Genomic DNA, 12,164 nt, shown 5'->3' with positions numbered 1-12,164 from the left:
CAATGGGCTTGTCTGTTTAACTGACCAATGGCAGATTAGAGTTTGGGAAGCCTGTTAAAAAATCATTGAAGTTCACTGTATTCTTTATTGCAGCATAAATCACAAACTTCACCAGTGTTTGAAATGTGTTTGTTCAATTTTTCTTGAAGTTACAAAACTGCGTACACTGTCACCGCCAGTACTCACAGCACTTCTTTTTCACATCTTGTCATGTTGCTCATTAAATGGCTGAAAAATCTTCTCGAGTTCTCGTTCTACTGGAAGCACAAGATTGTCTTCCATCCTGGAAAACTGTAGAATAATGGAAAAAACATGCCTAATCTAGAAACATGCACAGTGCATTTATACTCTGTGAAGAGAAGAACAACAGTTGAGCATGATTCCTCCTTGTATGGCTAAATGGACAGGTAAAATACATGATGTTTCATTTGCCAAGGTCTTTATAAAGCACATGTCCTGATTAAACCCCTTGAATCACAGTCAAAAATCCTGCTCTTATACTAATGTAGTATTGTATGTAGAATTTACCTCATTTGTTTACTTTGTCACCTTTGCATTGTGTTCAAAACTATCCCAGACTCCCTTTATGAAGTTCAGTAGAGTTTTCCTGTAGTAAATTTCATTTGTAAATGTCAGATCTGTGAATCATAATGTTTTATCAGTGATTTAGATTGATCTCTGCAGTCTCATAACAACCTGTTGAAGTGCATATTGTTTAAAAATAATCATTTCATTGACTGCAAATTAGACTTTGACTGAAAAAACTCAAATGCCATTAGTGAACTGATCCTGTTGATGATGGATTGAGTTCATGGGTGAATTTTGCCAATGAATGAACACATGTAATTAATGTTACTCGCAGTATATGTAGTCTTTCCAAAGTGATATGATATCACCGGCAATTTATACAAAAATCCAATATACTAACATTATAGTAGGCCTAATAATGGTGAATCCATCAAGGAGTCCATTAGTAAAACCTTAAAATGCATTAGTAAACTTTTCAAACTGGACAGCCTCATTGATGAAGATGAATCTAGTCAATGTGTAATTTACCATGAGCGCCAAGATGCTTCCTAACATTCCAATGAGTTTATCAGAGAACCACTTTGAAAAGCTGACAGTAAAGCCAGAGGGATCGCTGGACTCATTACTGGACTTATTGATCTACCTATAGTGAATGTTACATCAGGAAACGTATTGGCAAACTCACACATCCCCTCATCTATGAGCTCATTACCTAATCAATTAAACAATATTTATTAGCAAACTAATTGATGAACTTGGTGGAGATGCAGTCACTCTTAAATATCAAGGTCCCAAAAGCATTTTTTTAAAGATCCATTTGGGCTCCCCAAAGAACCTTTCAGTGACCAGTTCTTGTACTGTGCTGAAAATCTTATGGTAAAAAAAATGATCAGCCTCATGACAATGGCATAATGACAAATTAATAAGCATTATTTGTAGGCACTGGGAGCACCACAAGTATAATATGATGGTGGTGGGGAATCCCAAAAAAGAACAAAAATTATCATTATTAAAAATTATAAAGTTATTTTACACTGTGTGAGCAAAGTCAAGTTTTAGTCCAATGTGATAACATTAGCATTTTCATGAAAAAGAAAATCCTCTTTGTATTTTTTTCCTAAACTTTTTAATAATCTAAAGAACCTTTTTCCACTATAAAGAAATTTTTGTGTAATGGAAATGTTCCATAGACGTTAACGGTTATTCATGGAACCATAAATACCAATAAATAATCTTTAATTTTTAAGAGTGTGGGTTAAAGCAGCTGAAGAACGAGGGAAAAAGTAGCTTGGGGAGCGAGAGACGAGGTGTGTAAATTCTTCATGGTCAGTGTGGCTGTTTTCCTGGCAGTACCATGGAAGTGTCAGGAATAGGAATGCAGTTTTGATGCAGAGAGCCTCATGAATAGTGCACGACCGGCGGAGAGAGAGCAGAGAGGAGAGGCCTGTCTGCTTCTCTTATGTAATCACATCCCTCCCACTGCAGCAGCACACGCAGTCCGGGATTCCCTCCTGCACCTGCTCACAAACAGGGAAGAGATAGGCGAGGCAGAGGAAAAAAGGATGGGTAGAATCATTAGGGATGGAAAGAAATAAGGTTAAAAGAATGATAAAACATAGGGATGTTACAAATCAGCAAGCATGAAGGTGTTATGTAACTGCAAATTCAACCGTAATATGCAGCTCATTTATTTCATTCTAGAATTCAAAGTATTACATTTTATACTTTTTTTCAGGGCAAAACACAGGAGTCAGAATGCAGATGATTAATGCAGTCAAAGAGGATTGTCCTTTCTGCCCTGGATTAGATCTATAAATTAAACATACACATAGACCGTCTAGTGCTCGATATGTGATACAGCATGAAAGATGCAGAGAATTATGTCCTCACATCAAGAGCTTCTTCTATGCCTTCATGTCCTTCAGTGCACTCAGCGCTGTACATATGTGTGTATTCCTCTGAGCCTATAGAGCTATTATCTGAGCACATAAACCGCTCTTGCATAACGTCTCCCTTGCACATGTGCTTCAGACGTCCCCAATCAGGCTCATTTGCTCCAGCACTCTCACAGAGATCAAAACACTTTCTCCAGAGGTCACTGCAATTATCAAACCACACACACATGAAGTCACATACAAAGACCTTTAGGTAAGGCATGACTAGAGAAGTGTGCTTTGGGCTTCAACATAAAAGGTTATTATCCAGAATGTCTGATAATGTCACATTATATTGTACCTCCACATAGTTCACATTCATTTGACTTTCAGCCCGATCCGAAAGTTGACATTTTATGATGATATAGTGAAATGTAATTGGGGAATGATGTAAAAATGTAAGTGGGATGATGGCTTGATATCATTCGAATGGAGCAGGAATCATTCTCCACACAGACAGATGATACATACAGAAGCTTAACAAAGAGATTAATCCAAGAGAAACGGCACATAAAGCAAGCTATAGATGTTATTCTTATTCCAATTGCTGTCCGTGGTGCTGAAACTATGGAAAGCTAGTAACTGACTGAATACATTAAATAGAGATTAATTGTGACCATGGACCATAAAACCAGTCTAAAGTGTAAATCTTTCAAAATTGAGATTTCTACATCATCTGAAAGCTGAATAAATAAGGACAATATTTGGCTGAGGTTCTATTTGAATATCTGGAATCTGAGGGTGCAAAAAAATCGCCTTTAAAGTTGTCAAAATGAAGTCCTTAGCAATGCATATTACTAATCAAAAAATAGTTTTGATACATTTATGGTAGGAAATTTACTAAATATCTTCATGGAACATGATCTTTACTTAATATCCTAATGATTTTTGGCATAAAAGAAATATCAATAATTTTGACCCATACACTGTATTTTTGGCTATTGCTACAAATATCCCCGTACTACTATGACTGGTTTTGTGGTCCAGGGTCACAATTATATATTTGTACCATATCAAATACGTTTTTAATGTGTCAGTATGTATGCTGTGTACGGTTAGATGAGGAAAGATGCCAGCCTTAAGAACAATGTGCATTTACTTTAAAATAGTAGCATATTTAAGTTTAGCATGTGCACAATGAAGAGGCATCAGCCAAGGGAAATTAATACACTGCTAATTTAGTTATTACAGTACAAAATTATTCAAAGATCCATCATAATATCATAATCTTTTTACTATAGAACTTTACTTTTTACTCCACAAATCTAAAAACATTGATGTTTCCACAAATCCCCCATTAAGAGCTAAACAAATGAAATGACAAAATTAAAAAATAAGTCATTCATCATGATGAGTTGAGCAGATTTTTTTTGTGCTATGTTCAAAAGAAAAAGGATAATCTTTCTTCAGGGGGCATCATATCTTGTCTTACCCGATATTAGCTAATATGTTTGTCTTTTTTATCTAACATCATCTAATGCTTGAAGTTAATCATTTAAATAACTAATTTAACAGAAAATCTCAAAATAAACATGTACAGTATCATGTATAAGTATTGTGATGCCTAAATTCACTTGTAACATTTATGATCGATTTTTGTTTTTAGTGTTTTATTTCGAGTTAGACAAAATTGTATTTTTGGCCATAATGAAAATATTGGTGCATTCTTTAAAATACATATAGAAAAAGATATCTTTAACTGTTTTATATGTAAACCTTTTACATTCTAAAAAGCACATTTACATTGAGAATTTGCTGTTCATTTGCTGCTTTCACTTTTTGTTCATAAGATTTGCAAATGTCTGTAAGTTGTGTTTGGTGTGTGAGGTCTCTATAGTGAGTTAGCCGGGTCTCCTGAGGGTTTGTCTTCATTATGCTGGATGCTCTGTGAGCTGCTGTCTGTCCAGTTGGCTTCAGCCTGCAGTGCTACAGACCTGTCTGTGTTAATGAATTAGAGTGTGCTGGCTAATGAACAAGAAGAAAGGGCCACAGAGAGGAAATAATGGGAGTGTATAGAGCAGCAGCATAAGAGATGAAATGTGCCGTACCTGCTGCTGTGGAACAAACTTCTCATTAGTTCATTTCTGCTTACAGGGCTAACACAGAGACCACTTGATTGCTGTATATACATACTGCACTGCAACCAAAGACATTCTTACTCTTTCAGGTATGGTTAGCGATCCTTATAATCCCTCTCACACGCACATATATAGACATCACACATATATATTCATCAAAAGTTATATACATTTTTTTATACAGTTTACTAATATTAAAATTAAAAAATTACGGTTTTTACTTTATTTTTGATAAATTAAATACAGCCTTGGTGAGCCTAAAACGCTCCTTTCAAAATCATTTAAAAAAAATCTTACCAACCCCAAAAGTTTAAACAGCGTTATCCAATATTGACATTATAATATTCATAGAACAATATCATAAAAGGATCAAGAGTATCGATTCCCATATTATGAACTGCGTGGGTCTACTGCTCTATAATAAGATTTTCTAATATAAACACACTATATTATTCTAGGGAACTCAGTCTTAGTCACAAAGCTGTCTACCACCATATTGATTCATTACATGGAACTGCTTCACAAAGTAGAAGCCATGTAGTAGTCTTGACTCTGCAGGCAATTAAAGAGCAGATTTTTTGAGGGGTAATTCATCTCAGTCCAGAGGAAGTGGATATAGTTGGCTATATCACTGGCTCAAATACATGCCAGCACCAGCCAGGAAACCATCAAAAACAACATCCATTCCCCAGTGCAGTGCTATTTGTCACTTTCTTACAACACGGTCCTCTGCTAAGTGCCGTTTTACTTTTGTTCACGCTGGAAACAACACAAAAGTGCTCCAACAACAGCAATAAAGTGTAACAGTTTTTTGATTCCCACAGTGGTATCAATCTGAACCCTCTTTCGCTTCAGCATTTGATTTTGTTGGCACAATATGACTCTTTAATATCCCAATTCCAGAAGTAAGTAGATTAAAATAAGATGTAAGAGGCCATTAGAACAAACCAAATTGGCAAGGAGAAAGACGAGAGCAGTTGCCCGGTGAACAGCCTGTAGAATCATAATACAATTACAGCGATCGAAGCCAACAAATAAAGCACAAAGACACATTTTAAAAGTATATCTTAATATAAACATTTTATTCAGTGCATTGTATGTACACAACAAATAATAAACAACTTGAAGGTACGTGGCAGAGTGCCAGTCAGTACATACATGTTGTTTGTCAGTTTTATCCTGGTAGTTTGGAACATATGATGCAGGGAGGAGTTAATACACATAGCCTACATCATGCAGCTCTATTCCTCACCTCCCTGCAGTCTCCCATGCAACAGATACTGTATGTTCATCTAAAAGAAGAAAGAAACCCAGAAAGAAACAGAAGAGAGAAGAACCCCCGTGTAGCATGTATGACATTATGTTGCCCGAGGGGAAGGATATATACTGTACTACAGGCCACAAAAAGGGTCCTTATTGTACACAACCTGATTTGTACATGCCCTGTACAAGATTTCTATTTTTTGTATTTTGTTTTCTCCATTTTTTTCACTTTTACAAATTAGACATACCCTAAAAAATTCAACCAACTTAAGTTCCACAGTATCATTTTTTGTTTGCTCATTTAAATAGAAAATTGTCACCACCATAAATTACTTACACACAAAACGCAGTCCAGGTGGGAGTCCCGCCATGTCTGGGAAATCACCGGCAACGGTGACCAGCATTGACCAAAGAGTCGACTTGTGCGGGAAAGGCAAAAACACAAGCACACACAGACTAAAGGAACTCAGAAAACGGACAGCGGGACGCAAAAGAGACGAAAGGGGTGACATCGAACAGCCCTCATGAACCACAAATCAATCTCCTCGAATACTGAAACCTCTCACTAATCAGAAAAAGCTTCCTGTCATGCGTAAATAAGTATCGGTGTGGTCTGATGGCTCGAGGGGAAACTCTCATAGTTCTGTCTTTGGTGCGCTGGATCTCCAGTCGCGGTTAAACCTCGAAAAACACTGATTTGGGGAAGAACAAGAGGAAGAGAAAGTAAGAAAAGCTCACAGCTAATTCAAACAATTAGCAAGCCGTGGCCTCTTGCTTCGGAGAGGCTCAGCTTGGCTCTTCATGTGAGCAGAACGCAGGCTTTATATTCCCATGAGCGAGTGCACAAGAACGCAAGAGCCCCCCACGCACCGGGATAGGCGCTTCTCTATCGCTTCATTCTCAGGAAGCATGGAGGACAGGGGTGCCTTCCTTCCACCGCACCCGTGCAGCTAAAACCCTCACTGATTGCCCTGAACTCTTAAAAAATGCATTACTTGATCAGGACCTGCGATGCTTGGAAATGAACCTTGATGACTGACGTTCAACTGCAACGCAACGTCCCATTGTAAGAAAGGCTACAATTTCTGTGTTTCACATGGAAAAGGCTATTATAGTGGTGATCGAGAAAAAAACAAACAAGCTAAACAGAACCAAAAAACGAGCTAACTATAAAGAAGTCCAATCAAATGTTACTGTAGTTTGCAAGTGGTTATGTTATGTGTCATGTTGTCCTGAACCGATGAGAGCTTTTTGGAGAGAAGTCTGTGTGAAGTCACAAGCATTCAGAGGTTTTGGTGAAGGCGTAAGGTAGCGGGCCGGGCCAGGTAAACCGGGCTACGTTGACTCGTTCTGACTCACAGCTTTGCCCCCGTTCAGCACAGCGGAGGCACTCCGGCTCTTGGTGGGTGTGCCGCTACCAGAACGTGAGAACTCAGTCAGGTCGTGCAGAGAGGGTTCCCTGTACATGGCCACTGGAAAACAGGAAACAAAAGAAAGAGCGTGCGGTTAGTAAAAGCATCCCACATTTCATGTTAGATGTGCACAGAGGAAATGCTAACGTGCAAATGTGCTTGTTTACTTCATGAAAGCCACAGATTAAATGCGATTTACATCTGAACATTTTCCATCAGTTTTAGTCAACAGAATGTTCACAATAATAAAAAAAATCTCTGTTTTTGTATTGTGTTTGTGCATTTATCCATTTGCAAATTAGACATTTTCTTATTAAATACGCACAGAAAATGTCAACCTTCAATGTGATCAATGACTAGTGGTTGGTAATTGTCTAAGCCTCTTATTTATCAAAAAACAACAGAAAAATCTGAAATCAGGGCCATATTCTAACTACGTTTAGAATATGACAAATATATACACTACTGTTCAAAAGTTTGGGGTCAGTAAGTTTTTTTTTTTTTTTAAAGAAATTAATAGTTTTATTCAGCAATGATGCATTTATTCAAAAGTGACAGTAAAAGATATCTGAAGGATCATGTGACACAAAAGATCAGCGTTACCATCACAGGAATACATTACATTTTAAAATATATTATAAAACAGTTATTTTACATTGTAACAATATTTCACAATATTACTGTTTTTACAGTAGTTTTGATCAAACAAATGCAGTCTTGGTGAGCATAAGAGACTTCTTTCAAAAAACATAGACATACACACTTTTGAACCGTAGTGTACATATATAATTTATAAAAAGTTTTGGTAATTGATGTTGCAAAATATTACTCTTTACAGTAGATTAAGTCAAAATTGTTCAATTGTTAAATTGCCACAAACAGGGCAAAACCACTGCGATACAGTACAGCAGAACAGACTGTGAAAAGCAATTATGAGAGAACGTGAGTCGAGCAGAAAAGGTTCTAAGATGCACCCTTTCACTCCATGTCTTGCCTTTCCAACAGAAACAGTTAATATCTCTGTCTTGCTGTATAGAATACACAACTTCTGCTATCTGACACAAACATCAGTCTCAAGCACTTCAGACAGCACTTTCACATCACCACTCCAGAAATCCACAAGGTAGCCAATGTGCTAAAATTCATCCTCTCTGATCATCTTAACGATGTGCAGTGCAGGGAGCATCACAAAGACTTTCTTTAACCTCACACAAAACTTCTTCTGCCTGCAACATGTAATCGATACAGCACTTAAGTGGAAAGCTCTACGAATCGATAGTTGACGTATTGGTTGTGCAAGCGAGTGTCGAGGGATGAAGGAGTCTCGGAGACCGGTGGCCAGGTCATAATTAGTGCACTCTGTAGACCTTTCTCTGGGCTGTCACATACCTGCTCATCAAATCGTCTGGACCAGTGTGCTTCAAAGTATGACTGCGTCAATATGGCAATACATGGTTGAAGTGTTAAACACTTATAAGGCAGCGAGCAAAATTCCAATTCCCTCTCTCTCTTCAAATTACATAACTCTCCTCGACAACAACTAAACTCATAACTGACACAAGCATCGATTTTCTGCATGAAAGATTATGATAACACTTTGCAATAACATTTAATTTGTTAACACAAGTTAATGCACAAGGTTGACAATTAACTTTTCCCAGCATTATTATTCTAGGTTAATCTTAATTCTTTATGTAGTTATTGATCACTGTTAGTTCATTTTCATCTGTAATACATTCATTTATGTACATTAACTTACGGACACCTTGCAGATACAAAAATAATGTTTTATGTTTTGATCAAAAGATAGTTAGCATTAAACGTCAGCGAACCCCTAAGAATTCACAACATTTTTTACAATAGTGAAATGTTTCTCTCATTATAGGACAGAAGTTATTAATGTTCTGAATTTCTGTTTTGAGAATACGCTTCGTTATTTATACAACATAACGTTAATATTACGACTTATAGGCTATCTGCTCGCTGAAGAGATAATCACCGTAGTACAATAAAGCGCTTTACTGCAGCGCGACTCAACCAAATGCATCTTATATGAGATAAATAATATATATACAATATATATACAAACCGGCTGAAATGTTTTGAAATCACTTGTACCCTACATGATCGAAAAAATCTAGTTTTTCACTGTCAATTTGAGTCTTATTAAAGATTTAAATCCCTGCCGCCAAGATGCTCCTCTGTCAGTCACGGATTATGGAAAGTGAAACTTGAATCTACAATATAGGGGTGGTTGGATTTATTCACGCACGTTAAAATATTAATTAAAAACTTCTTTCTATTCAGATTTTTATTTACAGCATTATCTTAATAGGCTTAACTTATTGGGAGAAAACAGGTAGTTCTATGTGAAATCTGACATTTGAGCACCCCCAACATTAGGAGTCGAATCAGGCTCCTCCTATCAAAGCATTGAATCTTCGACTATTCAGGGTCACCCCTAATTTTTATATACTACAGTTTAAAAGGCACAGTGAGATTTTTTTAATAATACTTTTTTTCAGCAAGGATGCATTAAATAAATCGGTCCCACTTTATATTAGGTGGCCTTAACTACTATGTACCTACATTTAAATTAATCATTTGATACAATGCACTTATTGTGTACATACATGTTTTTACATTGTACTTATATTTTTAAAAATACCATTATGTAGTTACATCTGTAATTATTTTCTGTAATTACATTTATAATTAAACTGTTGATGCATCCCTTACACCTTAACCCACCCCTAAACCTACCCATACCACCAAACCTGTCCCTAACCTTACCCGTATCCCACCTCAATAGCAGCAAAATTGTTTTGCAATGCAATATGGCCACAATAAGTACATTGTACTTACTTTTTGATGTTAGTACATAGTAGTTAAGGCCACCTAATATAAAGTGTGACCAATAAATCAAAAGTAAAGACTTTCATAATGTTCAGAAATATTTCTATTTCAAATAAATGCTGTTTATACATGAAATGATTCTGAAAAAAGTATCACAGTTTCCACAAAAATATTAAGGAGCACAAGTTTCAATATTGATAAGAAGAATTGTTTCTTAAGCAGCAAATCAACATATTAGAGTGATTTCTGAAGGATCATGTGACACTGAAGACTCAAGTAAAATGGAAAAATGTTTTTTTATTGAATTGATTTTTTTTTTTAAATCAAACACAGGTGAACATATGACGCTTACTGGAAAAACATTACATAAAATCTTACTAATGCCAAATTCTGAATGGTATTTAAAATTTAAGATTAAATTAGTATTGCTATTTTATATTAAACTACTGCATTAACGTATGTGTTAGGATATCGGACTTGAGTTTTGTCTTTTTCTGTTTTATCAGCCTTTTTCTGTGTTTCCTTGTTTGGTTTTGTTCATGTCCAGTTTAGAATTAATTTGCTCATTAGTCTTGATTAGTTAACGCCCATCACCTGTTCATCCCTCGTCAGCTGCACTATTTAAGTCATCCTTTCTGTTCAGTCTGGGTCCGTGATTATATATGTTACACCATTCGTTGTCGTCGAAAGTAAAGCTTATTATTTTATACCTGCCTTGTCTTGTTTACCTCTCTGGATTACAACCGTAACAGTATGTTAATGTATCATAAAATGTAACCAATATTTTCATGTATTTGCACAAGTTTTAAAACACCTGATTAAATTTAGGTGAAGCATCTAAATTATTGAATGTGTGACTTTCTTACTCTTACTACTTAGCTACTGTAAAAGGAAAAAAAAAATGTCTGGCTTCCCCGTAAACATCCTTTGGGCTAAACATACCTTGAATAGGTGTATTTTACATTGCTATTTCACCTTTTTAAAGCATACATCTCAATCAATGGCCTCTGAAATCAGCTCTAGTAAAGCATCTCCGCAGTGAATGCAGTGTGGAGCCAGTAGCACCAGACTGTCCTTCCAAGCTAATGCATTACTCCTGCTGTCTTTTTCATTACCAACACTCACCATTATCCTCTCACCACACTACAAGCCTCTTTAGAAAAAGGAAATGCATTTCTAATGAGAACAAAATGTTTCTCAGCTGCTAAGCCTCAATTTTTAATTATAATCAAATAAAAGACCTTGTTTTAATTCTTTAAGCAATGAAAAGCGTTATTGATTTCTCTAAGTAGCTGAATTGCGTGACATTATCAGACGTTATGTTCAAAAACTCATTTGTGCAGCATGAGTCATTTGTTAAGTTACTGCTTAACATAAAAACAAAGCAGCTCATAGTTTGGAGAACCGTCTCATCTTCATTAAGAGAAAAATCCTAATTATGCGTCTTTACTAAATGACGAGCAAGGCATTAAAAGTCAATCTAAAAGCAATAAAACGAAATGTTTACCTTGAAATTGGCACATGCTCAGGAACAAATGTAATATTTATGCGTAGTCTCTTACCCCCGGTTTCACAGACAAGGCTTAAGATTAGTCCTAGACTAAAATGTAATTCTGAGTTGTTTCAACTGAAATAAACCTGCACTGATTGATCTTAAAACATATCAGTGCCTTTGTTTTGTCTCAAGATGCACAGCAGTAATGTTTTTTTCTAAGGCATGTTAATAAAAAGTACTTAAATGTCCTAATTGAACTATGGCCTAATCCTCGCTTAGGCTAAGCCCTGTCTGTGAAACCGGGCCTTAATGTTTTAAAATGTAAGCTTTCATTCATCCTTTTTCCAAAGCAACAAAAACAACAACAAAAAACTTCCAGAGCTCAGATTTGTGCTTAGAGTGCACTCTCTCTGTGTTCGCTGACAAGAAAGTATGCAGCTGGCAGATGAAAGCTACAAGGAACTTTGACAATTGCACAACGCTCTGTTGTGTTCTGCTCTGAGATGGCTGCCTTGGCCTGGATGGAAGGGTACAGCGCTGTCAAAAGCTGTTTTATCATTCCAGAGCCTTCTGCCACAGACGTCGCTTAAAACTGTCT

The 12,164-nt window shown here is 36.4% G+C and overlaps 1 protein-coding gene across 2 annotated transcripts in view; it reads right to left on the bottom strand.

The window, feature by feature from the left end:
- Positions 1–5,596: 5,596 nt before the first annotated feature.
- Positions 5,597–12,164, bottom strand: part of LOC306883404 (fibroblast growth factor 13) — a 117,908-nt gene continuing 111,340 nt past the window's right edge. For both annotated transcript variants that reach the window (XM_079438633.1, XM_079438634.1), the window contains one exon: positions 5,597–7,275. In XM_079438633.1, coding sequence (XP_079294759.1) covers positions 7,139–7,275 — 137 coding nt within the window. In that variant the 3' untranslated portion in view covers positions 5,597–7,138. The remainder of the gene's footprint in view (positions 7,276–12,164) is intronic.

The sequence above is a fragment of the Barbus barbus genome, assembly GCF_936440315.1.
Source record: "Barbus barbus genome assembly, chromosome: 17".
Lineage (NCBI taxonomy): Eukaryota > Metazoa > Chordata > Actinopteri > Cypriniformes > Cyprinidae > Barbus > Barbus barbus.
This window is presented reverse-complemented; position numbering and strand designations above follow the sequence as displayed.